This window comes from Oryzias melastigma, linkage group LG15, assembly GCF_002922805.2.
Source record: "Oryzias melastigma strain HK-1 linkage group LG15, ASM292280v2, whole genome shotgun sequence".
Taxonomy (NCBI): domain Eukaryota; kingdom Metazoa; phylum Chordata; class Actinopteri; order Beloniformes; family Adrianichthyidae; genus Oryzias; species Oryzias melastigma.
The window spans coordinates 4,626,212-4,651,640 of record NC_050526.1 but is presented as its reverse complement, the minus strand read 5'-3'; the positions used below and the strand labels follow the sequence as shown (position 1 = coordinate 4,651,640).

At 39.8% G+C, this 25,429-nt stretch overlaps 2 protein-coding genes across 2 annotated transcripts; both read right to left on the bottom strand.

Annotated features, from left to right (window-relative positions):
• Positions 1–57: 57 nt before the first annotated feature.
• Positions 58–1,778, bottom strand: dnajc9 (DnaJ (Hsp40) homolog, subfamily C, member 9). Its single transcript, XM_024297477.1, has 5 exons — positions 1,408–1,778; positions 821–961; positions 472–726; positions 310–396; positions 58–219 (listed from the first exon to the last, which is right to left on the bottom strand). The coding sequence occupies exons 1-5, from the start codon at positions 1,579–1,581 to the stop codon at positions 109–111; spliced, it is 768 nt and encodes a 255-aa protein (XP_024153245.1). The 5' UTR covers positions 1,582–1,778; the 3' UTR covers positions 58–108.
• Positions 1,779–2,673: 895 nt separating this feature from the next.
• On the bottom strand, positions 2,674–17,010 carry ndnfl (neuron-derived neurotrophic factor, like). Its single transcript, XM_024297468.2, has 4 exons — positions 16,136–17,010; positions 13,211–13,444; positions 10,855–10,979; positions 2,674–4,743 (listed from the first exon to the last, which is right to left on the bottom strand). The coding sequence occupies exons 2-4, from the start codon at positions 13,378–13,380 to the stop codon at positions 3,296–3,298; spliced, it is 1,743 nt and encodes a 580-aa protein (XP_024153236.1). The 5' UTR covers positions 13,381–13,444; positions 16,136–17,010; the 3' UTR covers positions 2,674–3,295.
• Positions 17,011–25,429: the final 8,419 nt, after the last annotated feature.

Here is a 25,429-nt window from a genome sequence, read left to right as displayed (position 1 = left end):
TACATATTACATGATATACAGGAGAAATTTACATTATTTCATTCAATAAGAGACCAATGCTGACAAAAATCTTTATTTGGAAGTCCTTAAAAAAGAAACTGCTGACATTTATTTCTTTCCTTTTTTTCCCTTCTGGGGTTTTGAACTCTTTTTAGAATATTTTGCTTCCAGGTCTGACAGGAAACTATTAAAATTCTTCTCCCTGGACTGCTGTCGTTGCTGTAGAAAAATGTATTTAAAAAATGGAGTTACACTGAGGGAAAAATAGTAGCTGCTGTTAGAATTACACATGCTAACGAAGAAGCTCACCTTAAGCATCATGACAAGACTGTCATCTTTGTCATCCAGCCCCATCTTTTTTTGCATTTCCTCCGCTTCGTCTTTTTCTCTGTCAGCCTAAAAGATTATTACAATGAAGTTGACAGAATGGAGTTAATGACTTCACCCCGACACAGGGTTTCCAAATCTCACCCTTTTCCGACGAGCCCTCTTCTTCTTGTCACTCTCCTGGGTAAACGAGGGGAACGCTTCAACGTCTCCGCTCTTGATGGCGGCTTCGATGATGCCGCACAGCCGGGGCTCATCTTCCTGCGAGGAGCACAGAGCCGACGACATGATCTCATCCATGTCTCCTTCGTGCTGCACGTAAAGCCGGATCAAGTCCTCGCGCTCCTCGTCCGAGCCTTTGTATTTCTTCTCAAATTCCAGGATGTCCAGCACTGTCACCTAGAAAACAAAGTGGAGTCAGAATATGTTGAAAACACCAGTTCTCGTCATTTAAAATAAATAAGCTCTTGTTAATAAAAAAAAAGTCCAGTGCCTTAGGGAAGAGCAATCTCCAATAGTCTTCCCAGCAACGGTCCTGACGAAGGACATCTGACTCTTCATCCACCACTCCTTGCTCATCATAAACAGCCCTCTGCTCCTGATCCGTCAGCACTGAGTACAGCTTTCCTAACACCTGTGACAAGTTATACGAGCATCCAATCAGAGTTAAAAGGTGCACTAACAAGAAACGATTTGAATATGTTTGATTTAACAGAAAATAACTCGTTTTGCTATAACTATCACAAAATTATTTATAAAAGCCCCCATTTAAGTGATGCTTTAATGACTGAGTAAACATGTTAAGTGAAAAGATTTAAGGAAAAACACGAATATTAACAAAATGAAGATAATTAATCGAAATTACAGCGTGGATTCTATTTAAATAACAAAACGTGTCCGGAAACATCTACTTAAACCTACAAATAAGTAAGAAACTATGTGTTTTGGTTTGAAATAACAAAGTTGTAAAGTCCATGTTTTTTTTAGCTAACATGGACGTTAGCTTCGTTAGCTAACATTGATACCTAGCTTATTTTGTTGTTCGAAGGCTAACGGTAAAAAAAAAAAAAAAGAGCAAACCTGGAATTTCTCCGTTGCTTGTGGGTCTTCAGGGGCTCTGTCCGGGTGTACTTTCAGCGACACTTTGTAGTAGCTCTTCTTTATCTCCGCTTCCGACGCGTCTTTGTTTATTCCCAGCACTTCATACAGATTCGAGGTACTGAAGAGTTCCTGGCATCGCTCGAGCAAACCCATCGCGACCGCTCTGGTTTGAAATGCGTGTAAAATATGCTTCGCTGGGTTAAAACTGAACGACTGAGCACGTAAAGCGCAATGTCAGCTTTGTTTTTTGAAAAAGGTTTGTGTGAAGTCGAAGAAATCTGCCCTCCGCGACGGTACTTCTCCAGGTCAGGTTAATTTGGCGCCTTGGCCCGTCGTTTTCCGTCTGACGTACACTACGTTCTTGCGTCATCGTCTAAAACCAGATTCCTATTGGCGGAGAGGTTCGCACGCGCTGCTAAACGTTGTTTTAGCATTTGGTCAAACTTTCAATAAGCTATAAAACATTCGACCAAGAAAAAGTAAGTTAAACCCGAAAAGAGACTTTAAACGAGTTTCCATTTATTTATTTTTATTATTATTATTGTTGTTTTATTTATATTTTATTCATTCATTTTTTTATTCTACTTTTTTGTGGTTATCGGTTTACAATTTTACACATTTTTTTACTTGACGCTTCAATAGCAGATGCTAAAATGTGTGATTTTTGTGAAATTACCGCCGCTGTTCTTATTAAATGGTAATACATTTTTAGCTAAATTGTAAATCTAAAGGCAAGACATTTTTTAGCATAAACTTTTAACTGGCAGTAATTTAAAATAGTTTTAAAATGGATTTATAATACAATTTTACATTTTTTAAATACATACATCCAGGATATATTGATTGAAAGTCCTCTAAAAAAGTATTTAAAAATATCTTTACATATAGTCTTATTGCTGTGGCACTTATGTCATTCCATGTTGGATGTATGTTCATTTATCATTTAAATAAATTTAAATTCTTTAGTTCTAATACCAGTGTGTTAAATGTTCTAAATTTGATTTAAAAACTTGGTGTAATAATCTAAATAATAATAATAAAAAAAAAAAAACTTTTTGCTTTAGCCCAACTTTTGAACTGATCACTCAAACAATGAGGATTGTAACTTGAGCTGTAAGCCTTATCTGGATTATTTTGGCTATTACCTGTTGTCTTTGTTGGTTGACAGTGTGTTATCGTCTGCAAATCTACAGTTTTTTGCTGTCAGCTTCACTCAGTCGGCCGTTAGTCAGTCAGGTAAGAGTGTACAGATACCCAAGCATTTATTGGTGATTTCGCAGCAGCACAAGAAAACATCAAAGACAATTTACAAAGTATTTCTCACTGCTTCATGCGAAAGCAAAAACACAAAAAAATTACACAGATTTTGAACTTTCTTAGCTTGCTCCCATCTAAATCTGTACAATATGCAACACAAGAGGTACACACAGCAAGTCCTCTGACTCAGATGTTATTTAACTATTGCCCCATCTGCTTCTATTGCATATTTGGCACAGTCTTTGTTGTGCTGACTTTTTTGCCATCGCAAACTTGCCGGTCCTTTGTGGTTTGAATAAGCACTTAGACAAATGGCACGTTATGATCATGATCGACGATGAGGAACTAAATGACGAGCACACCACAGCTGTATTGTAAATGTAATGAAAATTTGCTGGTGTGCAGATCCTTCTCCAAAAAAGCTTTCCACACCACTTGTACTGAAACTGTAAGTGGAGTTTGAATGTAGCTTCTCCATCTCCTTGTTATGCTACAGGCTTTCCACAACAATCAAATGGCTTTGAACATTTGGTCCAGCACATCCACAGCTGATGCTTTCTTTTCCCCTCGAATCGGGACAGTTTGAAAGCCTCCTCCAGGGGGCGGCAGCTTAACATTCGTTTCTGGTCTTCACCATCTTACTCTTATACTTGATAGGGATCCCCCAGCGTCTCATTAGATAGACATCAAACACATAGGCCGTGCCTGGCTCCAGGCTCCCAATCACAGCGGTAGTGACAGCCCGTCGGGGATTCAGCTCTTGGAAATACTTGCAGAGAACTCTTTCAGTGTCGGAGCGGGACTCGGGCCCCAGACAGGGAGCTGGAGACGATAAAACGTCGGCAGCCTCCGTCTCACCGTTTCCAACCTTTCTGCGATATACACAGTACAGGCTTCTCTCTTCTGTACCCATCCAAGCGATGGTAACGCTGTTACAGCCCCGCAACCGGTTAAAGGATTTTATCTGTAAGGTGGAGGGCAGAGAGGGGACTCCTCTGCGGTGGTAAGCTGATGAAACCTGCAATTTAACTGAAGCCATTAATCCGTTTAGGAGGGCTTGTTCTGTAACAGAAGAGATCTGACTCGCCGTGGGTCCATCTCGTTCCAAGTGGATGACGTACAAAGGACTTCCCTGCAACCAAATGTGCACTAAATCAACTCCCACACCCTGGGAGGTCAAAACTTTCCCCTTTGCTGACACGGACACCTTCATTTTCACGTTTTTATCGCAGCTCTGTAAGGTGAGGAGGCCGCTCTGTTGCCAACCCCGAGGGCGGAAACTGAAGTACTGAGAGTTAGAACCTCTGTCTTTAAAGGTCACCCACCTCAGCTCTCCGTCTTTCAGTGGGGTGATTGGAGGTCGAGCCTCCTCGTGTGTCCGAGCAGACGTGCCTTTGTACGCGGCGCTGGTCCCGTTCACCCGGTCAATCACAAATACGTCGAAGAAATACGGAGTGTCGGGAAGGAGCTCAGAGACCGTGCATACAGTTTCTGTCCCCTGACACACGCACTGCAGATCGGCATACTCGTCTGCGGGGTCGGATATTGAACTCTGAACGTCGGCATACGTGTCCCACTGCTGCCACCACCATTCCTTCAAAATTGGCCACGCAGTCACTCTCCTCCCCCTCTCCTTTTCGTCTTCTATCTCCTCTCGTTCTTTCCTGAGTCCCTTTTGTGCAGCGCAGAGACTGGGGTAGTTCTGATCCGAGTTGACGAGGACACAATAGTCATAGCCATTCTCAACATGGGTGTGGCTGGTGATGGAGGCGCTGGGCGCCCAGCTGAGAGTGACGCTGGTCATGCCCACGCCCAGAGTATGCAACCGAGAGTCAGCTGGGAGTAAGGGAAACACCCCGGAGGGTCCCGTGCCTTCGTGGAGGTACACGGCGGCTCGGGTGTTCTGCTGTTTGCAACGCAGTCGCAGGATGTAGAGCGAAGCGCTGGGGCGGGATGGACCACTGTAGGTGTCCACTGCTTGGCCTGTAAAACTGTGTAATTTCTCCTCAGATCCTGGACCTCGCCACCACACTTCTGGCTTGCTTTTTTTGGTGCTCCCTGAGAAAAAAAAGACAAACAAAGATACTTTTGATTAAATACAGGTCTGTAAGCAGGATCTACATTAAAGGGCCTGAATCTTGCTATTCTTAAGCTTCTCAGAGTAAACTATATCCATATATATATATATAAATATACCACCTTAAAAATTATTTTTTAATGAAATATTAGTTATTTTCATGAGCTACTGAGGCTCCGCCTTTTCGTTCTTGTGGGTGCCGCCTATTCCAAACTTTTGCAAAGATGGATGTTGCTGCACAGACTCTTCCTGGAAGGGGCTGTTCCTTACTGTGTGATGAGGACCCGGTTGTTTTTGGTGGATTGGAAGAGGCTGGTGCTCAGAGGGTTTTAGAGGAGTCCTCAGAGATGCATGAAGTGGAGCAAAATAACACTTTTGGGAGTATTTTTCATAAGGAATTAACATTTTCAATACACTTGAAAGATAAAAAAAAGAATTTTGCATAATATGATCCCTTTAAGGAGGTCACATCTAAAAAATCACTGTCACTTTAATGTATCTAAATTTCAAATTTTATATTGTAAATATCCTAAAGTCATCCCCTTGTTTATTATTTGTAATACACTGTAACCTTATTTATAAGATGTGTGCTGCTGACTTCTTGGCCAAGTCACCCTTGGAGAAGAGATCCTGATCTCAACAGGTTTTCATCTGGTTAAATAAAGGTTACGAACAATGTAAGAATACAAAACTCCAGATTCCCTTCAATGCATGTATCTGACTGTTCAACAGCTCTCTAAAGACAAACGAGTATCGGATAAATGACAATAAAAGCCCAAGTATCCAACAAAAAACAGATTAAGGAGGTGTGCCACTTCTTTTTAAATGTTTAAATGAGTATAGTTAAGACAGGGAACTTCTGCTTATTATCAGAGGAGCTTCAGTGCAAGTTATTTTGGCTGCAACAATGATCATGGGTAACAATTTTTCACGAATGCATCTAGAATAAATTTTACTTTAAGTTTTCTCAAATTCAACCCATTGCTCCTCACTGCAAAAACTGAAATTTAAGAAAGTAAAAATACCTCTGTTTCAAGAAAATGTCTCATTTTCTTTCTTGCATGAAAAATGTTCTGATTAAGACAGTTTTTCAACAAAAATTTTAGTAAAAATGTAAAATTTTCTTGCCACAATTGTTTCTAATTTAAAGAAAACTTTTCAAATTTTAAGAATATTTTACTATTTGTAAGGGACAGAAAACTTTTACAGGACCAGTGATTTTCAACCTTTCTTCAACAATGTACACCTGTAAAACTTTTCTTCAGCCAAGTGCCACCTAATCATTGCATCTGTCACTCACACCGGTAATCCAAATCGCATTTTAGAGATTGCTTGAAAATTTGTGTAAATTATTTCCAATGTGTTAGATTTCTCAAAATATGCAATAATATTCCAACTGTTTGTTAGAGAATTTTAAAGCAATAAGAACTTGGCAAAGGTCTAATGGCTGTTATAAATGGACAGTATAACAACACTAATTATAAATGAATACTCGTCTCAAATTTTAGCAAGATACACCCTTGAATTTTTAGCACAGCTCTAGGTGGATATGTAACTGAAGGTATAGCTCTTTATTAGAGAGAAAGGCAGAAAAGATGGCCCTACAAGTGTTTTCTGACTGAAGTCAAGTTTATTTTTGAGAGAAAACCGGTATTCATTTGAATTGTTGGCTAATTTGGTTTAAAAAAAAACTTCAGATCAAGAAGTAAGATTTACAATGGGAGTATTTCCTGTACATATCCAAATTGCTCCACACCAAGACCTCTACATTGTTTTTATATTTGTCCTTCAAAGTGGTAACTCTTCAGTTACATTCACTAATGGGGATAAAACATCCAAACAGCAGCTTGTTTTATAAAATCTTTTTTTTAATTTAATGTTCATGTCTCCTTGCTCATATGAGACCCAATGTAACAGAATCAAAGTGAATAATTCAAGCTGGCATTGAGGGACCCAGAAGCTCATAGTCTGAATGATTCATGCGTCACTTTATAACTTTGCCGTGTTATTCGCACACGTTAAAAAAAAAAAAAAGAAACGTGAATTATTCTAAACATGCTGAACAAACACAACATGAAGAGGTTTTTTACTTTTTCTGCAACTCATGTTTAGGTCGGAAATCTGACTCATTAGCTTGGCTTTGAGTCTAGCATGAAGTGAGCCAGAGTTTAGCTCCAGAGTCTGAGCTCCCAGTGCAATTCTGTGTTTGATCCTGAGAGTCTATTTAATGAGTTGGCTCTCCAGCTGTGGGTTTTTTTTGTAGTGTTGCAGAGCTCAGTTTTATTTCATATCGTCAGTAGCCCTTCTCAGTTTGTCCTATATTTATTCTTATGTTCACTTCTTTTTCTTGGAAATATTTAAAACAAGCAGGAATCATTATGTTTCGTCCTTTATATCCGTACTTTAAACTTGAAGATGTGAGAGCAACGTGCTGATAAGCAGATATCTACAGTCAAGTTTGAGAGAAATTATTTTCAGAAGTCGTAAACAACCTTGAACTGCTGCAGAGAATTTACAGATAAAAGGGCTTTTTGATTTATAAATGTGACTTACCAGTATAAGTATACTGAGCTTTAACTTTATTCTAAAAATAACACTTAAAAAATGCATAAAATTTTAGGTCTATAAATTAGATTATTCTGATAAAAGCCTAATAGTAGCATGATCAAAGTCCATCCATCCATCCAATTACTTTAAGTCCCACTCAAACAATTTTTTTTCTATCCTAAAATCATTCCCAGTGATCTTTTAATTATGATTATTACGTTTTTAGCCAAAAACTTGAAGGAGAAAACTAGAAGAAACACAATTCTAGTTTGCACGCAGGACCCCCCCGTCACTGAGAGCTCTGTTTGCTAGTTTATAGCCTCAAGCTAATATTAGCGGTGCAGAAATAACAATATTGTATCAATCCAGACGTACAATTTTGAGCAAGAATCGCAATTCGCCACGGCATGATTGTTGAGCGCTCATTATGTCTTGCACAACTAAACCTGAATGGGGCAGGGTGCATCCCGGGGGAGGGGAGACTTTGGCACGGCCATTTCAGAAATACTCAAAAACGCAGTTTTAAACACAAATTCTTTTATATAGCTCTACTATGAGAAAAATGCTACAAGAACATGTTAAAAACACAAAAAAGACGATTTTCATTGGAGTAGGTCTTTAAACTACTGTCACAGATTCCAAAATGCCACCACGCGACAACCTAAATACACGTTTTTTAGCAAACTTGTCAGGTGAAAGTCACGTATTTACGCGCTGCACAGTGGCCCTTGATGTTTTTATAAAAAGTTAAAATTTTATGGTGTTTGGACAATTTTGAACAAAAACTTGAGATTGGTCGGCAGCCACCCGGGTACATTTCAAGGTTGCACAGTGGTAATCCAGTGACAGGCGGTGGCAACCAGGTCTGACTAGAGTTGGGCACCGATTGGGCTTTATGCGGTTCCGGTGCCAAAGCGGTTCTGTGGTTTTGATTACTAATTCGTTGCCAATTTCGGTACTTACATTTTCTCAAATCAACACATTTTCATTCCCAAGTCACATATTGAGGCATGGTTAAGACCTCCGTGTCAAAAATTGACTTTTTGAGTGTCGTTTTTGATGTGCTGACTGATCCTATGAAATCAGGGCTCTCCAACCTGTGAGCTGCAAACCAGCGGTACGCCCCTCTTTCACCGCGCAGCGAATTCGCTGCTCGCCACCTGTCAAACGGGATCTTGAGTTTGTCTGATGTGTTTTGGGGTTTTAATCTCACTCAGGGGTGTTTCTGCATGACAGAGACATGTCTGCTGTTTCTGTGTCTCTATGACTGAGATTCAGTGGCGGGCCGTGCATTTCACACCTAGGCCTTCAGTAGTTCTCCATCTGAATCAATCCAACCCTCATTAACTATTTTATGGCTATAAAACTTCTACTGCAGGTACAACTGCCACACACACACACCAAAAGCATAAAAAATAACCTGATAAAATTTCAATATTATGTAGGGAGATAGCAAAATTTTACTCACCAAAAATCCAGATTATTTAAACACAAAATCCATCTTTTCTATCCTCAAGAAGATTTCAATCACTCTGTTATGCAGAATCCGTGCGTTTCACAGATGGAAAGTGTTCCGTGGCTGTGATAAGCTGGAAAAGGCTGCATGCGGGAATTGTTCTGGTATTCTTGAAGCCTCTTGTGGTCCAGGAGGGAGACAAACATCAGGTCTGTGTCTGGAAAATAATATTGTCGGTAGTGCGCGCGAATTTTGCGCTGCACGCGCCCGTGGTGCGTTCAGGGCCCCTCGTAGATTTCAGCTTCACTCCCGCTCAACGGAGTCACGGAACTCCTTTACCCGTGCCAGACAAAACTGTGCCACAACTTTACCCAGACATTCATTTTCCACCAAAAATCAGACGATGAGACGCTTTCCACTGGTAACATCTTCAAACCTGACACGCCGCTCCTCGGCACCTGTGTCCGTCAGCAGAACCAGAGCGAGCTGCGAGCTGTCCAATCAAAGCTCGTGAAAATGATGACGTTTCCGTACGCCTGCTAGCTGGCCTTGGTGTCGCCTCCTCCAAATCTGATTGGTTGAAGCAACAGTTTGGTCGACAATTATTTTATGCTACAGGGCCCGCAGAACTGATTGTGAAGGCCTCCGGGCAGATTTCTTTGACCCTAGCAACAAATGGTGCTGCAATGTGATTGGTTAATGCTTAAATAGGAAAATACACGTCTGGAAGCAGCGCAACCAGGGAGACAGCAATGAAAGGACGAAGACAGAGCATTTGGAATTATAGAATACGTATTCATGGAAATAAATAATAATTAATATCAGTCTGTGATTCAGATATTTTTAGGCCAGCAGAGAAGGCCTTGCAGGCCCTGACGGCCCGCCACTGCTGAGATTGAAGGCTGTTCCGCATTAACCTGAGAGAGGGGAAAGATATGTGACCTTTTTTTATTATTGTCTCCACGAAAATAAACAAAACATCACAGTTCAGGAGACCTGAGAAGCCTGTCCGCGCTCCCCGCTCCTGGCGCGTGGAGCTTGCGAGCTCCGCTGAAGTCTGGGAGAATGTCTGGCTGGAGCCAGAGAACTGCCGCGCTGCGACAAGACAAAAATGCTGGTATTGGATAAGTATTTTATGCACTGATCTGGTCACTGAAAAGATCGCGTGCCCAAAGCTGAGTTCCTGATTGGCTGATGGGACGCAGCGACCTGTCAAACTTCTGTGATCTGCTGTGAAATGCAGCCAGACATTCAAGCCCTGCACGTGTTCGTGTGCTCCCCCTGCCAGCAGTTTTATATGAGACCACCTACTATCACAGGAAAGGCAACGGGATTGGCTAGAACTTTAATGTACTAAAGAGAGTAGAATTGATTGACGTGTCCAAAAACCAAAGACGTTCAATGAAACTAACCACCAAAATGCGGCACCGTTTGAAGCAGCTTCTTTCGCTTTTGGTAGAACTGCAAAAATCTTAACGGTTCCTGCTTGGAACTGAACTTCGGTGCCCAATCCAAGGTCTGACTAGACATTGTGTAAATGTGGCCAAGTCTCAGGAGTCAGAGTTCTGTCTCTCTCTCTGGCCACCAGCAGGAGCTTTCTCCAGAGTACTGAACATACTACATCTCCCAGGGTCTCCTCCACACACTCCCCAGCTGACTCACATCTGACAATCACCCACCTGTTTGTTACTCAAGCACTGCACAGAGCCTCTCTCTGTGCGAAGTATTGTTTGAGCCTGCATTACCGAGCGTTTCTGATCTTCTGTTTCTGACCGCTTATTTTCTGATTACCTGCCGCCTGCCCTGACCCTCGCCTGACATCTTCTCGGATGATCCCATGCTCGTGATTGACCTCTGGCTGTCTGACCCTGATTTAGCTTTGTAGACTTTTAGCTGTGCGTAGTTCCTGTCTGAACTAATAAACCTGCTGCACGTGGAACCAGCCCATGATTAAAGTCACCTCTTGAAAATAAATAGATAAAACAAAACATAAGGTTAATAAGAATTAAGCTGATGATGATAACATCTAATTGATTATCTTAGCTTAGCCAGATGTAGTTTTGTTCATCCAGTTTGTTTTGTTACTCACAGTGCAGGCTCTTATAGGGTTTGTCCTTCAGGGTGCGGCTGGATAAGCTCCATTCAACGGGGACGTCGCAGGGACTGACCGTCACTGACATTGCTGAGGCCTTCCTCTTCAGCGTGAAGTATAACCTGTGTGCAAACCACAGTAAATCAAGTTTCTACAACATAACTTTCTGTTTGAATTTAGATAACAAGCTAGATTTACTTTCTCTGAAAATGTCAAAGAAACCATGCAGCTTTGCATGGAAATCTCTGCTTTCTACAGCATGGACTCTGTTATGAGCTACTTTTTATGCTTAATCACAGATTTGCATAATTAGGTTTAGGCCTTCCAGTTTAAACAATCCACATTCTGTCTTCCACGTTGGCATCATTTATCTTATTTTAATCGAAAGACTCATCTTTCATTTTTTTCATTGTACATCAGGGGGAAGTAAAGGGATTGTTACTAAATAACTCTTATTTCCAGCCCCATTTTTCATGATTGCCTGCAGATGGTGGTTATTTCCAAACAGATGTGCAACACTAATGTTTTCAAGGGCACTTTGCGGCTTGTTTAACGGTGATTAATTTCAGAATCCGTGTGTTCTTTCCATTGTTTGCTATGTGGTTCTGCATGGCTGCATGGCAGGCAGACACGAGCAGACGCGGTTTTCAGAGAGAAAGAAAGCGGCGATTCTGCTGAGTGGCATTCAGGCCAGACACGGGCTGCTTTTACCTGCCTGACCTTTGCCGTGATGCTAAATTATAGATGCCTGGTCACATAAAGGTGGAGATACATCATTTTAATAAATCTATTTAGTTGGAATTAAGAAAATGTCTAGCTTTTAAACATAATAATTTATAACTTGTTGCAAAAATATATTTAAAAATATTTCCTATAAGAACCATTTTGCATGGTAATGATTCCAGTGTTGCATTAGTTATTGGAATTGGCTGTAGTTTAGTTTCTACAATTGACTGTATATGAGAACTGGACTGAGAGACCCCTCCTACCTGGCGTTCCAAACAGGAAGTACCGAGTAGCCAAACTCCCATGACTTCTATTTAGAAATAAACAGCTATTACTCATTCGTTATGTTTTTTCAGAACAGTCATTCTTGCTCTGATATATTTTTTTCGCTCTTTTTTTCTAATTATATTGTTTTCTTTATTGCAAGTTATTCAAATTATAAACTGACCAATCAGATGCCTCAATAAAAGTAGGTGGTGCCTCCTGGCCCCCCATGGTTCCAAGATTAGATTGACAAATTCTACCACTTTCAAGTGGTGGGGGTGTGAACTTTCAACAAGCTCACTCCCTCTGATTGGCAAGAGTGGTTGCCATAGAAACATTGACTTCTGGCTCCAACATGGCGGCGTCCATATTTGCAAAAAAAAAAAAAAAAGAAGATGTCTGAATTGGTTTTCATTTCAGTTAATCTGCAGGTATATCCTTTTCTGGTGATGTCACACTCACTCAGTCCAGTTGCTGTATACTGTCAATGACTTTTTTTTTGACACTCCATTTTATGCTATAAAAGTTAATTTTTGGTTTGTTGTCTTTCACTTTTTGGTCTTAGCTTGTTACCAGATTCTCCCTGAAATCAACCAGTTCTCCAAATTGTAACAGTTTTCATTTGTTAAACGTGGATTTAGTTTGACCTAAATAAGATATTTATTTATGAAATTTGTCATTAAAAAAAAAGTTTTGTTCTTTAGTTTCCTAATCCTTGATTTTGGTTTATTATTTGAAGTAAGAACCTTTCTTTTTGGGTCACCCATCAAAAACCACAGAGCAGGCAATTAACTCGCAATAAAGAAGTAATACTCTTGTGTATTTTTGTCTCAATGACAAACAGTTTTTTTAGTTTAAAGGAAAACATCTCATTAGCATTTTTATAGAACTCAAAAAAGCATTTGAAACCATAAACTGCAAGCTTTTACTGAAAAAATGAGTAAATATGACATCAGATGAGTTACCCTACAATATACAACCAGTTATTTAACAATAAGAAAACAGTTTGTAAAAATAAAGACATAAAATCCATACTAAGTACTGTAACATGTGGGGTACCCCAGGGGTCAGTCCTGGGTCCAAAACAAAAACAAAGTATATTGGTAAAAGGTTATATATTTCTAAAACCAAAAACAATTAGAGGCATGTAATGTTTTTATGTATTTATTTTGTATTACAAATACATATGTGGTTAAAATATTTTGATTGGTTTTGCTAAATGGAGCAGAGATAAGAAGTTTTCTTCCTTTTTATACAGGTAAGTCGATTGAGAACAATTTCTCATTAACAAATCACCAAAGTCAAGAATATTAAGTAATTTATTGTTGTGTGCTATGAAAATGAAATAAATAAATAGTGTTACCTGCGAGTTTTTCCCTTAGACAGAGTTAAGGTTGTGATCTTTCCCTCTGGCAGCCATGCTGTCGGGCGAAGCGGCACCTCATTCTCAGGTGCCAGAGCCGAGTTCACCTGGGGTAACAAAGGCCAACAGAGCAGCGCCAGAGCTGCACTGAGACACCAGGACAGCGCCATCCTCAATCCCCCCGTTTCCTTTTCGCTCTTCCACTTCTGTTCTTGTCGCTTTGTCACACAAACTCTGAAAAGTCGTAGAAAGTTTAGCAACACGGAACACACAACATTCCTACTATAAAGTTCACATAAATGTTATAAAACTGCACGAGCTGATGATTCACTGGAATAACAACAAAAAAAAATCCCTCTCCTATCCTATTCAGACAGAATTATTCATGTCAGGGATAAGAAATTGCCTTAATATATGACTGTGGGATGTGTGAGTAGCGCAGCTTGACATTCACTGTAAAAAATCACCACTTTTCAAAGTGTGAAGTGGGTTGCAAATACGGCTCTGAAGTCAGTGGCTTCATATCTTCACGTCTATTTTTAGTTGGAAAGTTCAGATTTTCTTGAAAGTTTTAAAATCAGTATAATTTGATTCGCCATGAAAATCGACGAGAGGAGCTTTAGCTCAAACTTTTTTGTCGTTTGTGTGTCATTGTGTTGTTTTTCATGTCCTCTTACAGCCCCCCCCCCTCATCTGTGGGTGTTCTTTTGTGCGTGCTGCTGTGTTTAAGTCATAGTAGATAATTATAGGTCTGCGTTTTTGTCTTCTTCTTCAGAGAAAAAACATTTGTTCAAAGTCTCAGAGTCTTCACAAACATGCTCCCCGCCTGCACCTAACAGCGTGTTTTATGTCGTTGTGGTGCCCTATAGATGTGATAACAATCACAGAGGAACCATGGAGGCAGCTACAGAAGGTACATCTGAGACTTCTGGGCCCCGGGACGCGCACAGATCCAAACTCGCAAACTGTCGCGCTGCTACAAAGTCGGCAGACAAGCGCCTCATTATCCTTGCACAAAACGAGGGGAGTGAACGGCCCATAAAGCTTTAACTGAGAGACTACAACAGAAAAAAAAACAGATTGAGATGGGAGGGAGGCTGAGGGAGGCAGGGAGGGTTGTGGAAATGGAGAGTGGGAAGAGGAGGATGTTGGAGTAATTAGAGGGCAGAAAACTAGAGAGGAGAAAGTGACACAAGAAAAGACTCACAATCTGCTTTCAAGCAGGGCTGGGTTGATAAAAATCGATTTGAATCGATTTAAGCTTAAAAGATCAATAATCAATTCATAAAAATATGAATTGATTTAGCAAATAAAGCTAAAGTCCGCTAGCTTGATGCTAAAATATAACAGGACAGCTAATGCTAACACTTGGTCAAAAACATACATTGTTGACTAAATGAAAATCTTTATAAACTCACAGGTCTGAACTTTTTTAAACTCTTTTAAGGAATTATTTTTTAACCCCTCAATGCCCATTGTCTCAAATGTGCGACAAACCAAATTAGCAATAAAATTAGCTAAATGTAGCATTTACTTAAAAGCAAAAATATAAGTGAATATCTTTTTTCATTGCTGGGAATAAATTCAGGCGTCAATAGTAACCATTTGTGGTCTAAAATATTGTTTTTTGCTCATCTTTCTTCGTCTTCTCGAATAAGGTTTAATGCTGTAGCGCGATCGCCACCTAGTGGCCAAATTAAAACACCCTCCAGGAGGAGCAGAACAATGTTTTAAATGTCAATGATCTGAACATTTTTGTTAGAACTTCTCCTTTTGAGAAACACTTTATACTATTAAAATTCTAATAATAGCACTAATAAATTTTACATTATGTGAACTGTATCAGATTAATATAAATATATTCAAAACATATAGTAGATTATTAATGCATTTCTAAACAAATGTGTATAAATGTGTAAACTCAGAATTGAAATGAATCATTTCTGGAAATGATAATCAATACCCAGCCCCAATGTTAGGCTTCACTCTGACTTGTGTTTGCTTTGCTTTAACCCCAAATTGTGCCATCTATTACCAGACTGCTTCACAGTCCCTCTCACACACTCCCCCTCATTCAATCTTGATAAAGATGGAGACCTATAAAAAAAAGCTCGACAGGCTTGTTGCTTCAAAACCGCTGATAAAATATGCATATGGATCCTCAGCAAATTATGGCCAATTGAATTTTCATAAGGCGAAAAAAAAAAAAAAAAAAAGGCTGGCTCTTTGTGAACTCAACTACTGCCCTCTATAAATAAACACACACTTCACTTTAAGCTCCAGACTTTCTTACATCTTTTATTTTGCACGATCTAGACGGTACTTCTTTATTTTGAAGTTGATGCTCCGCTCCAGAATAACTGTATGATCTATCCTCTATCTCTCTGGCAGGACCATCTGCCTTCTGTTATCTGTGGGCAGGGACAGATTAAATGGCATGGGGTGGTCCCTGCAGGATCTGTTGTCCCCCCTCCCTCTTTCAGAACTACAACAGGCCTGTGATTCCTGGTGGGGGTCGATGAGACGGTGGTGGGGTAACACGCATTGACCGTGGAACTTGATAGGATTTCACGGCTGGTTTTCTACCTCACTGGAATATATTAATCCATCTTCGTTGGCTTTTGAAATTTCCCCCTTTGTGTCTCATATTTCTTCATGATTTTGCTTTCTTAAAATATACTACCTCCTTATTGTCTGCGATCACTCTATCTCGTTGCAACCCCACATTTATTTATTTGAGTAAAAAAGACATCAAGAAAGCTTTTAAATGTCTCAAAATGTAATATAAAAAAAGCGCAAAAAGTGCAATTTCTCTCAAAAAAAGGGAAAAAAACTGAAGTTACGGACTTACTAAACCAGTCGAAATTTGAGACGGTACCACACATGCTCTGCAAGGACAAGGTGCGTGCATGCATCCCCCCTTACCTTTCACTCAGCACATGCTTTCCATCCGTGGTGCAGGGAGTGAGGGATCAAATGAGAGACGGAGAGAGGATGGAGGAGGAGGAGTATGAGGAAGAGAAGGGGGATGTGAGCCGGCTGCGAGCAGAGGAGGAGCGACAGCAGGTTGTTGTCCGGTGTTCCTCTGACTCCCGTCTCCCATGAGATGCTCCTCTCTGAAGGAGGAGTTCAGATCTCCCTTCAGGGCTGTCCCGGCTCCTCATTATTTGCTTCACACATGGAGGCATGTCTTGCCTAAACACCGTGTGAATGTCATCCAGCTTTTTTTTTTTTTTTGTGCTTGTTTTCCCTGTGTGACTCTTTTCCGTCTCTCCTGTCATTGGCACTTGTTTCCACCTCCTCCTGGCCGTCAGCGGAGCTCACTTGCAATTCAAATGGGCTCATGTGTGACCATGTTGGTGTGCAATCTGAGAGTGAAGTGGGTGAATGTGAGGGGGCTGATGGTGAGGTCGCCGAATGGGGGTGGTGATGAGGAGACAGGGAGAGAACGTTTTGTCAGAAGCTGCAGGAAGGGAAAGGTGATTTAAAGTTAAGCGCACACACAAAGCATCCGTCTTTGGCTGTTCTGATAACATCTGTAGCGGGAACGGATTCCTGAGCGCATTTTGGAGGTTACAGTGTCTTTGAGTCCTTATCTCGCATCCAGTCAGGTGCTCAGTCTTCCTCTAAATGAACACAATTAAAGGAAAGGGGGCCGCCCATCGGGCTCTAAATAGATTTATGCTAATGCTGCATTTAGCATACAAAAAGTAACTCCTTCATTGTTTGAATACATTAAAGGACAAAAATATGTGGGAAAACTATATGTTTAACACCTTTAACGATATGTTAGAAGCATTTTGGCGTGTTTGAAAATGTTTTTCAGGAAGAATAATGTTGAAGTAAAAATGTATTTTCTTGCATCTATGTGAAAAACTTGATAATAGAATTGAGGAAAGGCAAATAATAATCATCAAAAAAGGGAGACAAAACACTATTGATTTGTTAAATGATCACAATGATCATCTTTTGATCTAAAAGTGTAGGTTTGTTTTAACTTATGTGTTTTTTAGCCAAAATCAAAAACACATATGGAGTTTTCTAGCACATAGTTTCTGCAGAGTGGCAGTAGTTTATTAGAAATTCGCCTTTACTTGTGGGCGGAACCCCGCCCCCGTTTGAGTTGGACCTGGTAGTAAAGATGGCGTCTGACAATCAGTAACCCTTCCGCCCTCCTTAGCTTGTTTACATTAAAAGTGGGATCATCTGGACCCCACAAGACAGTGCGCTGAACTTTTTTTTATCATTGATTTTTGAGTTTCACTAATGTCCATGGCAGACATAAAATCCTGTCAACATTTGTCCACATTTGTCATGGAAGGAATCACACATCAATATGTGGTTGGAGTTATCTGGACCCCAAAGAGAGCGGAAGGGATTAACCAGAAAGAAGTCCAAGACAAGAACATCATCATCATCGGTAAAAAATAAATATTGTTTTTGGTCAAAAAAGACTAATAAAACTGTTGACCATAACAGATACTTCAGATACTTTTTTTTTTTTTTTGCGTTTGAAGCTTTGAACCTTTAATACCTGAGATGTTCCTGTCAAAACCTACAATTCTCGTTGACATACTGTATTACATGATCAGTGTTAATTAAGAAAAGCAGTTTAGCACTGATAAGAAACACCTTGAAGCAGCTTTTAACCAATATGCAACACACTACTAATATAAAGTAATATTATTTTATTATTTTGGTCCAAAGCCGCTTCTCTCCACGTCAGAGCTGATTCACGTTGAATGCATAAAGGGGTTAGCGCAAGCTAACTGTGGTCAAACGTAAACACTAAAGCTCCAATGTAAAAGTCTTAACAGTTTTACAAATCTGAACACTTTTGTTAATATCCCTTAATAAAGTGTTTAACCTCTTTTGATACATTTTAAGCCACGAGTCAAAGTCCAGACCCAGGGGCCGGATCTGGTACTCTGGGTATTTATATCCGGCCCTTCAGATCATTTTATTTTATTGTTGTTAATGATGTTATCTTGCGCTTATTTCTAATGAATTTTGACAAAATATACTTTTATGGAGCGTAAAATATTGAAAATTATATAAGGTTTAAGTTGATTTATTGTAGAATAAAATTCCTGCCTGTTTTTATCCATAATTATGTTAAAAAGTTATAGTTTTAAAGTTTTAAAAATGTAGTTTTAGAGTGTTCAATAAATGTTTATCCTGTTCGGCCTGTGACCTAATGTGTGTTTTGGATTTTGCGCCCATGTGTGGGATTGAGTTTCACACCTCGTTTTAGAAAAATCCTGAACACTAAAAAAAGTTTTAATAAAAGTAAAACTGTCCCACAAGCATAATACAAATACAAATAACAAAAAAGCAATATTGGAGCTATCTGGCCATACAGTCTTAAGCCTGATGCCAGATTGAAAATGAGGACGTATGTGGATCTAGTTGTATTTAAGCAGATGTATCAGAATGGAGCAGAGCAGGGAGTCCAGTCTATCTCCTACGTAATAAATTACCTCATTTTCAAATGGCATTTTTTTCATCTACTCCTGATTCACGTTTGTATAAAGAAATACCCAAAAACGCGTTTTTAAGCTTATTTTTTGTAAAAACAAAATGCTACAAGAACATGTTTACACCAAAAATACAGTTTTCATTTAAGTTTTAAGAGATGTTCCATTGTTTGGTGTTGTGATTTATTTCAGAGATTTGAATTTCCTGGATATATATACATACAAATAAACCACAGTGCAATTTAACACTGAAGGGTTTGTTTTGTTCTCAGTAGATAACGTTTGCTGCATGGAGCTGAGTTTCAGAGTAAATCCCCCTTTTCCACAAAGCTGAAATTAGAAACCTGCACCCCGCCACTTTGCCGAAGGCACGACGTAATGGACTGGAAACTTGCGGGATATTTAAAGTCCGTGAACAGGACAGCCACATTTAAGGCTTCCTTGTCCTCAACCTATGGGTCAAGCACAGGTCTCTCAGGAACGGAGGGATTCACATCTGAGGTTTTTCCGGTCCCTCCCGGCCCTGTCATCTCCACACAATGGTGGGACTTGCGCACCCCGCTCCTCTCTTCTGAGCTCTTCACTCAATATCATCAGAAAAAGAAAAAAAGAAAGAGCTGTGAGCTAGCTCCCCATTTTCCATTTTGTGATGGGGCCTTTTCTCACTCTTTCACTTTGCACTTGGTTGTAGAGCTATTGAGGTCGCTCTGAATGGGACCCACTCCACCCAGAGGGAATATTGTCTGACCACACCGGAGTTTGAGAGACCCACCCCCTCTCCCTCTTCAATTTTTTTGGCCATATCTGCCAGCATTGTGGATTTAGAAAAGAGTGAAAAAATAGTGGAACTGAGCCCTATCAACTGTTGTATCACTTCTATATCCACAACTTATCATTTTTGGAGTCAGAGATCTTTGCTGCCACTGGATTCCAATATTATTAATTTTTCGGTCCAAAATAAGTTCTTAACCTCTTAAGACCCGAGCTAATATATGAGCTAACCCTTTAAACACAGTCACAGGACTCCAGTTAAGCTGGGTCCAACCATATTTTTTCTGTCCTAAAATTGTTACCATTAATAATGATTATAACGTTTTTAGCCAAAATCAAAAACCCTTTGTCTTTTTTTAAGAAATATTTTACGCACAGCACCAGTAGCTCATTAAAAATACAATTCTGGTTTGTTTGTGGGACTGCTGACAAAGAGCCCCCCTACCCTGTCGCTGTTTACACGCTCACAAGCGTGCTTATAGCCTCAAGCTAGCATAACAACGAACTGTATTGGATCAATCTAGAATCCCCATTCGCCACAGCACAAGTGTTGAAAGCTCATCTTTAAGAAATAATCAGAAATGTAGTTTAATCATAATTTCTATTATATTGGTCCTCTACTGTGAGAAAAATGCTGTAAGTACATGTTAATGACACAAAAAATACTATTTTAATTGGAGCAGGTCTTAAACAACTGTGGTAATAAACCCAAAATTTGATATCCACACATGTGGACACCAGGTCTAAGGAGATTAAAGATGGAAGTCTGACTTTCAATACCTGTTTGGTGGTTATTTTTGGACAAAAAAAAAATTACATAGAAGTGTGCATAAGTCGGAAGTAAGTATTGTGCTAATAGTGCAAAAAAGTCAGTTTTTAGGTCAACATTTCCTAAATTGCCAACAAAATGTGAAGTTTTAAGAGTAAAACTTTTTCATATGCAAATACAAATATTATTTGCTTCCAAAAGCTTTTGTCTTTATGCCGTTAAAAAATGTTTTTGTGTTCTCAGCTCAAATGTTTTCAGATGCGTTCTCTCTCATCTTGATTTCTCCTTATCTTTGATTTTGCGTTCATACGTTTCAGTTTAGTCGCCATATTTATCTAACAATGGTGTCTGCCATCGAGGTTCAAATGCTGAACAGGTTCTTTGACCTTCGATTTTGCTTCTTTAGCTAAAAAAAAAATTATTTGTAACCATTTTGAAGAATATGGTTTAAAGAACTTTCTTTAAGCAACAATTACGTTTTATGTAGACAGATTAGTGAATTTATGGTCAAGGATCTCTTGAAACTGTAAAATAAACTGTAACATGTATGAACCCACCTGATTGGTTGTTTGGTGTAGCACATTTATTTTGCTAAGCTGAAACTTTTTGAATGCAAAATAAAAAAAAGTGAGAAAGTGAGATGACAGAAAACGCATCTGAACACATTTATGCAGCAAACACAAAAATATTTTTGAAAGCAAATATTTTATATTTTCATTTGCAAATTATGAAGTTTTCTTCTAAAAACTTGACATTTTGTTTGCAATATGATGGCACAAAAATAGCATAAGTTGTGTTTTTGCATGTTTTTATGGGGGAGTTTGATTGCTTAGCCTGCACACTTCTATCTATCAGGTCTAGAAGGAGAGTGGCTTAAAGACAACTCCAATGATTTTTTTTAAGGTAGTATTTTTTAGATGACATATATAAAGAAAATTAAGACTAAAACTTCCTTTCTGAGTATTTTTTGTTAAAGTCATGGTGAATCAGGAGAAGACAAAAATGTTGTTACAAAAAGCTTGTAGGGTTGGTGTAGGACCAATCCACAACCTATCTTATCTCTCTCAAAACTTTACAGCTGCATAGCTCCGATACTACTCAGTGCATTTTACTGTTGAAATGGTACGTTGGCTGTGTGAGGGGCTGTGAGCTAGTGGAAACTGTGTAAATAAAAGGATGATGGGAAGTCAGGGCAGGCTTACTCCTTGCCAACAATCCCACCCACAACTCAGAGATAAATTTCTATCTATCAAGGTGATCCGAATGGTTCTTTAAAGCCTCGTCTCCACTGACCCGTGTGGACCGGTATTATATTTTGAGCGTTTTCATTGTAAAATAGACCCATTAATCCATACCATTTTCTAGTCCTCTGTTGGTTGTAGGTCCATAGAAAAATGGAACGGACCTGTTAGGGCAGAGGTACTGTTGTCAAACAATGAAACCCATTGATTGCCGGAAAAGTATTATGACAACAGAAAGCGTCAGACCAGAGCCAATGTTCTCAAACATTCCGTTGTCGTCTTTCAGTCAGTTTGTATTAGGAAAAGATTCCTGACTGGACCATTCTAAACCGGCCAGGAGCGGACCGGTCTGGCCTGCTCAGTGGAAATGAGGCTTTAGTGACATGTTTCTTATTTTAATGTTGACCATTCTTCATACTTCTTTTGATCTCACTCCCAGAATCTTGTGTCTCTTAATAATTTACCAACATTCAGTCAGAGTGCAAAATCCATTTGCAGTAAAAAATATATAAGTGAGGCTAAAACTTTCAATTGGCATAATTGCATGAAAAGAATCTGAAAAACTGGCCTTTTCATCTTTTATTGATGTGCGCTTACAAGCCATGCATAATGAAATGCACTGTCTTTATGACAGCCATGTATTAAATATCATGTTCAGGGGGTCGGGGGGTCTCGGGCTACATGTGTGCCACTGTAGCACACTCAGATGGTTTAGTAATGTCTGGCAAAGAGCCTACATGGACCGAAATCTGAGTGGAGAAAAAAAAGAAAAGCGTCTTGAAGGTGTGAGAAGACGATGGAAAGAGACTGACAGAGATTAAACTGCAGAAAAAGGGGCTTGAGGGAGGACGGATCTGCAACCTGACAACGGGTTAAAAGGAATCTTTATTTTTAACAACATGTCATCAACAACCGCCCATCTGCTCATGTGCTGTCAGAGTCCCCGGGGAGCGTGTGAGTGTGTGCGTGGAAACGGTTGAGAGCGATAAACCGGAGGAGATGTGTGCAAGTGCACCACAGATCCCATGGTTGAATAGCACCCAAACAAGGGAGCCGAGGAGTCGACAAGGTTGGAGATGAGGGTGGCACACGGACATGTGGTGTGTTTGGGGCGTGTGGGTGTGTGTGAGGAGAAGTAGGATTACTTAGGTCAGTCCACGACTGCCCTTTCTGTGTTTGAGAGGGGGATGGAAAGAGGTGGAGATGGTGGTCCAGAAGTAATGAGAGGGAATCTCTACGCACAAAGGCGGGGAGGGTATGTGGACACAAAGAGAGAAGGGTGAGGAGAAGAAGACTATGCGGAGCTTCAGGGGTGGCCCCAACAACTCCTGTTATTTATTTGAGTTTGGATCAAGCCAACGGTCCCAGGGGAAGAAATTCAAGAGAGGTGTTTACAAGGGAAAGTTGTGAATAGCTGAACCAGCATCTCACCGTTCCGCAGGTCACTCAGCATTAGCAAACATACTTTTCATCCGTAGAGTATTCACAAGGCTGTTTTTATGTCTTCTAGCCTCTTTGCTTCATCGCTCGGACCTCTTTCCCTTTCAACCAGTAGCGGAGATAAGACATTTAATGCTTTGGGAAGGGCGGCAAATGAGACCAGCAGAGTGGAAGGGCCTTACAAATCAAAATATGTCCTTCAAATAACTTTATTTCCACTACAACTATATTTTTTACGTTTGTAAAACCAGTCCCAGTAGTCTTTTCACTATGATTATGCAGTTTTTAGCCAAAATCAAAAACCCTTTTTGTTTTTTTTAGGACATATTTTCTCCAACTCATTACAAATACAATTCTGGGTTGTGGGTGCAAATATCCCATCAAGGCTTTACTTACACTCTCTCAAACTATCTTACATCTTCTCACTACCGCAAGCTAACATTAGCATAGTAAAACAATGACGAGCAATATTGGAACTATTCGGCTGTACAGAATTCAACCAGATACCAGCTCGGACGAGGAAAATAAAGACGCTAATAAATCTATTTGTCTGCAAGTGGAAAAGGAAGACTTTGACATGCCCATTTTAGTAGTGGTGTTATTAGTCTGAGCATTTTCAAGCATCCAGTTTTCATCTGCTCCTGATTTGAATTAAGAAATACTCAAATACAGTTTTTATCGGAAACTATTTCATATACAGTAACAGGATAAAATATATGAATCCTTTGGAATTACTTGGTTTTATGCACAAACTGGATGCACAATTGTGTTTAATAAAAATGTGAAAACACATTTTGGTGTGATTTAAGCGGGAAATGTTTTACTCCATCGTGATTTAAATTGAAATGAAACCATTTCATACAGACATTGAGGTATTCCCAAAGTATTTACTTTCTCTTGCAACTGTAGATACTCTAGTGTGAGAAAAATGCTACAAAAACATGTTAAAAACACAAAAAGAAAATTTTCATTAGAGTGCATCTTTAGCATTTTCAATGCTTAAAATCCTACTCCAATCATCTTTTGTAAAAGGCTTTCCAGTCGTCTTTTAATTAGGATTATGCCTTTATTTGCCAAAATTAAAAATACTTGTTACTTTCTAGGACATGGATGGAATGAAATGGAACGGGGGAGGGAGCTTGTGGCCTGTTGCTTGTAGTTTGTACGCAACACTGAAAAAAATATAACAGTGATTTAACCTAGCTCTGTTTTTTCAGAGTTATAAACGTATCTTTGCAAGCTGCTGCTGTCGGTCTCCGGTTAGCTCTTCTTTTTCGAACTTGCGTCACTGGGTGTCAGGGGTCGGGGTCAGGGGACCGAGACTAACGTCGTCTGAAAATTATGCTCAGGCAGTGAAGGACATCCTGTAGTGAACGTTCAAGTAGAAAACAACTAAACAAATAAACACAAATTGATTTAGTTAATTTTCTGCTCGCCGCCTGCCTGAGCATGACGCCACAGGTGGGAGGAGCTACCAGCCAATGTTTTTAGAATAATCAAGGAAAGGTGTCTGTGGATATCTCACTTAGAATCTGTGGAAGACACAGATGATGTTAAGAGATCAGATTTATTTATTGTGAAGAATTCTACAATAACCTCAGTAATCATGTCTCCATGTTTGGGTTTATGTGATTATTAAAAAAATTCCCAGTACTGGGGATTTCTATCTCACTCCAGGGGCTGTGTCTGTATGACAGCCGCTTCCGCTGTGTTTCTGTGTCTCTGTGGCTGAGCTTGAAGGCTCACTGTCTAGTATTAACCCTATGTGGGAAATCTAAAATTAGGAGAACTTTTTCTTTTTTAACATCTCGATGAGACGCGAGCAGGCAGCCTCCACACCCCGCAGCGGCGGTCTGTCTGCCCGCATATCGAGCAAGTGAGCTCCGCTGCGAGAGCGAAAGCCGGCGATTTGTCCAGAGTGTATCCCGGCTTCGCCCAAAGGTAGCCAGATGAAATCTGCAAACCTGCGGCTCCAGCGGGTTAAGCAAATAAATGGAAGTTCAAGACAAAAACACTCGCTTTGGACTAGTATTCTACCAATCGAGTCACTGAAAACGTCACGTGCCCAAAGTTGAGTTCCTGATTGATCTGTCAAACTTTAGATAGTTAAATTTTGGTCATGCCACCCAATTTGCTCAAATCACGCTGCAGGACTTCAGATCACCTCAATTCTGTGCCACTGACTTAACATTGAAACTGGCCGCCTCCACCGCGCGAATCACGTTTGGTGTGAATTCACCTGTACTTGTAACTCCTTTCATGAAATGAAAAATAAATCAACTTTGGTACCCTGCTATCATTAACATTATAGTAAAGTAAAAAATACCAAAGACACATGGGAAACCTATAAAATTAAGAGTAAATTAATATTTTTTGATTGTTGCAATGAGGAAAAAGAAAGTAAACCAATTACAAAAATGTTTTTTTTTTTCAGTGTACTAAGTTGTTCAACCAGCATTTTTTTGTCTGCTCCTGATTAACCACAATGTGAGTAAAGAAATACTCAGAATCTGGATTTTGA

Coding starts and splice junctions, on each gene's coding strand:
- dnajc9 (XM_024297477.1), bottom strand. CDS start 1,581: ATGGGTTTGCTCGAGCGATGCCAGGAACTCTTCAGTACCTCGAATCTG. Junction 397..471: donor AGAGGGCTCGTCGGAAAAGG/GTGAGATTTGGA, acceptor ATAATCTTTTAG/GCTGACAGAGAAAAAGACGA. Junction 220..309: donor GTCTTGTCATGATGCTTAAG/GTGAGCTTCTTC, acceptor ATTTTTCTACAG/CAACGACAGCAGTCCAGGGA.
- ndnfl (XM_024297468.2), bottom strand. CDS start 13,380: ATGGCGCTGTCCTGGTGTCTCAGTGCAGCTCTGGCGCTGCTCTGTTGG. Junction 10,980..13,210: donor TCTAAGGGAAAAACTCGCAG/GTAACACTATTT, acceptor GTTTGCACACAG/GTTATACTTCACGCTGAAGA. Junction 4,744..10,854: donor ACCCTATAAGAGCCTGCACT/GTGAGTAACAAA, acceptor TTTTTTTCTCAG/GGAGCACCAAAAAAAGCAAG.